The sequence below is a fragment of the Marmota marmota genome, unplaced genomic scaffold (genome assembly GCF_001458135.2).
Source record: "Marmota marmota marmota unplaced genomic scaffold, marMar, whole genome shotgun sequence".
Taxonomy (NCBI): domain Eukaryota; kingdom Metazoa; phylum Chordata; class Mammalia; order Rodentia; family Sciuridae; genus Marmota; species Marmota marmota.
In genome coordinates, this window is record NW_025999925.1 from 7,976,206 (window position 1) to 7,980,075 (window position 3,870).

Sequence of the window (3,870 nt, forward strand, 5' to 3'; positions counted from 1 at the left end):
GGTATACATTTTCCTTTTCCATTCTTTCTTTTTGTGTGTGTGCACACACGTGTGTTTTGCTAGTAATTAAATTCAGGGCCTTGCCCATACTAGGTAAAAGATAATTTCTTGTGTGTGTGTGTGTGTGTGTGTGTGTGTGTGTGGTGCTAGGGATTGAACCCAGGGCCTCATGCATGCAAGGCAAGCACTCTACCAACTGAGCTATATCCCCAGCCCTGATAATTTCTGATTATACTGAAATAAAGCTAGAAATTAATTACCAAATCCGGAGAATTTCCCTTGTCCTGAAGATTTTAGAACTATCTCGCATGATGCTGAGTCAGGAGAAGTAACAACCAAAGTTGAACTTTCAAGATGAAAATGTGGGGCAGTGCTGGCCTCTGTGTCATCCCCATGCAGGATAGAAAAGGTGCTCCTTTTTCAAGCAAAAAGAAAACCAGGGGGCTGGGGTGTAGCTCAGTGGAGAGCGCTTGTCTAGCATATGTGAAGCACTGGGTGGGATCCCCAGCACTAAAAACGGAAGGAAGGAAGGGAAGGAGGGAGGGAGAATAAAAAGGGAGCCAGCCTGCTGGCTCAGCACTGTTTGTGTGGGTGGGCAGCAGCCATGGCTCTGAGCCCCACTGGCTGAAGATGAGCATGAGGCTCAGAGAAACCAAAGCCAACTTGAGTTGGTAGACATGGAAGAAAAAAAAACAGCCCATCAATTTCTCTTCTCTAAGGGAAAAATATTAAGTCTGAATTTTTCCTTAAAATTGGAAGCAAAGTCAGTACTTGGCTGCAAGATGTTGAAGACCATGGAAAAGTCTCACCCAAGGAACACTTTGAACTTAATACTCTCAAGGTCCTGACTCCTAAGGACAAAAAGACAAGAAGACACTAGGTTTCAAATTATTTCATTACTTCATACAACCCACAATTGGATTTAGCTATTTCACATACTTTAGAATAAATCTATTTTAACCAGTTACTGTGAAAATTAACTTTTATTATTTCTGATGCTGGCGATTGAACCCAAGGGTGCTGTAGCACTGAATTGCATCTTAGATGCCCCCTGCCCTTTTCTTGAGACAGGGTCTTCATCAGGCTTCTTACAGGATGCTGTGTTTCAAAGCCCAGAAAAAGTTTCAATTTGTATTTGTATTGTTAAAGACCCATTCACTGCAGTAGAATATTTTAGAGTGATTCCTGACATTATTTCCCTAAAATCACAAAAAGATGCAGCACTTTTGGTTCTGTTATGTATCTCTCTCTTTTACAGCTGTATCTCCCCTAGAATGGGAGCAATAAGGCCTTCAGGTTATGAAAGAATGGGGAACTTCCTGGGGGCCTAGCTCAGCCAGGCCCTTGGAGGGACCCAAACCTGCTGCAGGCTGAGGCTGAGCTGGGGGTGCTGGTGAGGTGAGGAAGTCACTGGAGTGTGGTGAGAACAGGTGAATAGGAACCTAAGAGTTAGGAGGTGAAGGACTGGTACGAGGTCTTTCTTGGATGGGGAGTAGGAGCAGCTCAAGGTTGATTTTGATGTAAGTCACTGGGCAGGAGTTTAAGAGGTTTCCATTGTGACACAAAGGAAAGAGAAGCTGGGGATAGGCCACAATCGTACAGTGACAGAATAAAGACCTGGTTGCCAGGGTCAGGGAATAAATACCAGAAGCCTAAGAAAGGAGAGATGGAGCCCCAGCTCCTGGCCCCCTTTCCCACCCCCTCCCCCCCCAGGCTGTCTGAGATGTCACCTTCCACCTAACCATCATCCCTCAGCTTCATTCCACGCTCTCCACCCATTTGCACAGAGGACTGTCACCTGTCCTTGGACTCGCTAAGGTTTCCGGCTTTCCTGGAGCACCAATGGCCAGCTCTGAGAGTTCAGCTGAGACATCTAGCCTGTCTCAAGCCAGTGAGCCTACTTCTGCTCTTCATCAACAGATTTCTGGGATTACTATTGCTGTATTTGAAATCGGACCACATCCCTCTTCATGCTGGGGCTCCCTCCCTTCCCTAAAACAAGATAGCCGAAAAGTAACAGGACCAGAGGCTGAGCAGAAGTTTGAAAAGTTCCTGAGAGAAATTGGAGATATTCTTAACAGGGTGACGGGCTTTGAAGAAAAGATCACAGAAACAAAGGAAACTTTGGAGGAAACCATTATTTCTGAGGATGTGTTAGAGCTTCAAGAAAAAGTCAGAAAATTCGGCAAAACAAATAAAAAGCTACTGAAAAAACTGCTCATTAACTCCATCCCAGAGAAAAAACGGAATGCCAAGAAACAGGAGGTGGACTGCGAGAACCAGACTACCAAGAACAAGGTCCAAGTTTCTGAAAAGGATTTGGCAAATTGTTCAGAAGAAAAAGGAATCCTTAATGAAACTCAACCAAGTGACGAAGAAGGAAAGTATGGATCCCCTCATGTTCAAGAAGAAAATATTAAACTTCTGAAAAACATGGAACAGCTACTACAAGAAGCAGAACACTGGAGCAAGCAACATACCGAGCTCCACGGACTAATCCAATCGTATCAGAAATCTCAGACAGACAGAAAAGAAAGCCTTAAAAATAAACAAGCCAGTTCCCAAATGAAACCAAATAATGAGGTGTCCATTAAGAATGAGCTGGAAGAGCAAGTAAGGAAACTGAACAAGGACACCTATTCTCTGCACTTGGTGGCCGCTTTGCTGGACAATGAATGCCAAATCTTACAGAAGAGAGTTGAGCTTCTCAAGAAACTCCATCTGCACCAAAAGGAAACCCCAGTGGAGAAGCTGAATCACATAAACCCGGAACACAGCAAGAAAAAATGGAAGACATCAGAAGCAGAACAAGTAGAAACTGATAAGGAGAACACGCAAGAAATGAGGGGCACACTTCAGAAAAAAATTGGAATCTCTAAAAGCCTGGATATTTGTCTTACTAAGAAAGCTCGTAACAACCAGCTCAATAATCATATTGCAAGAGGTCTTATAAGAAAAAAAAGGCCGTGCAGCAGCTTGCAATAGAAAAACAAAGCAGGGGTAAAAAAAAAAAAAAAAAAAAAAAAGAGGAAAAAAAAAAGGTGAATCCTCAGAAAACTACCCCTAACCCATTCACTTTCAGGCATGATTGATCATCAAGCCTTGAATAGATCTTCTAGTTCAGTCAAGAAAGATCCATAATAAGAAGATTAACATATCAGTCATGACCTTGGAAGTTATGTTCATCATCAATAAACCACCATGTCAACATCAAGTTCATCATTTTACTTTCACAGTCTGCTTGGGTTTTGTGGTTATAGATAGAGATCCTATGACATTTCAACCAAGAAAGAGAAGTTACAGTACCGGTTAAGATCTAAATAAAAAGCAGAATAAAAAGGAAAGGTTTTTTTTTTCTTTAATTATTATCTGGGAGAGGAAATGTTCTGGGGGGAGGGTAGAATATATAATACTTTAATTGTGATGATTTTAAGCTCACTTTGTAAATGTTTCTACTGAAACACGTTCATATACTGAAGTGTGGAGTATGGTGGAGTTAAAAAAAAAGAAAAAATTCATTAACCACCCATAAACAAATGGTGTTTCCCCTTACCTGCTGGCTCTACTTTTTCTAAAGTTCCTCTCTTGCTCCTCAACTAGTGAACTGTGGGCATACTGTGCAGCAGAGACCCTTGGGGAAAGACCCCTCAACTTGTTTAGCAAAATGGAGGTGTTTCTAGATTTTTTTTTTTCTGGAAAAGTTCTATTTCTCTAGCTGGAAACAAATGGTGTGTGTGTGGGGTGGGGGACTAATATTTTCTGCTAAGGGAATTGTGGTCTTCTAGTTCCAGAAAAGATGGAGCAGATGCATTTCCCCCTTGTTCTTCTAAGTAAGCTAGAAACCCTGGATGTTACATATACATAGACACA

At 42.1% G+C, this 3,870-nt stretch overlaps 1 protein-coding gene across 1 annotated transcript; it reads left to right on the plus strand.

Moving 5' to 3' along the window:
* Window positions 1–1,842: 1,842 nt before the first annotated feature.
* Spz1 (spermatogenic leucine zipper 1) lies at window positions 1,843–2,985 on the plus strand. Its single transcript, XM_015497895.1, has one exon. It carries the CDS (start codon window positions 1,843–1,845, stop codon window positions 2,983–2,985), a length of 1,143 nt encoding a protein of 380 aa, XP_015353381.1.
* Window positions 2,986–3,870: the final 885 nt, after the last annotated feature.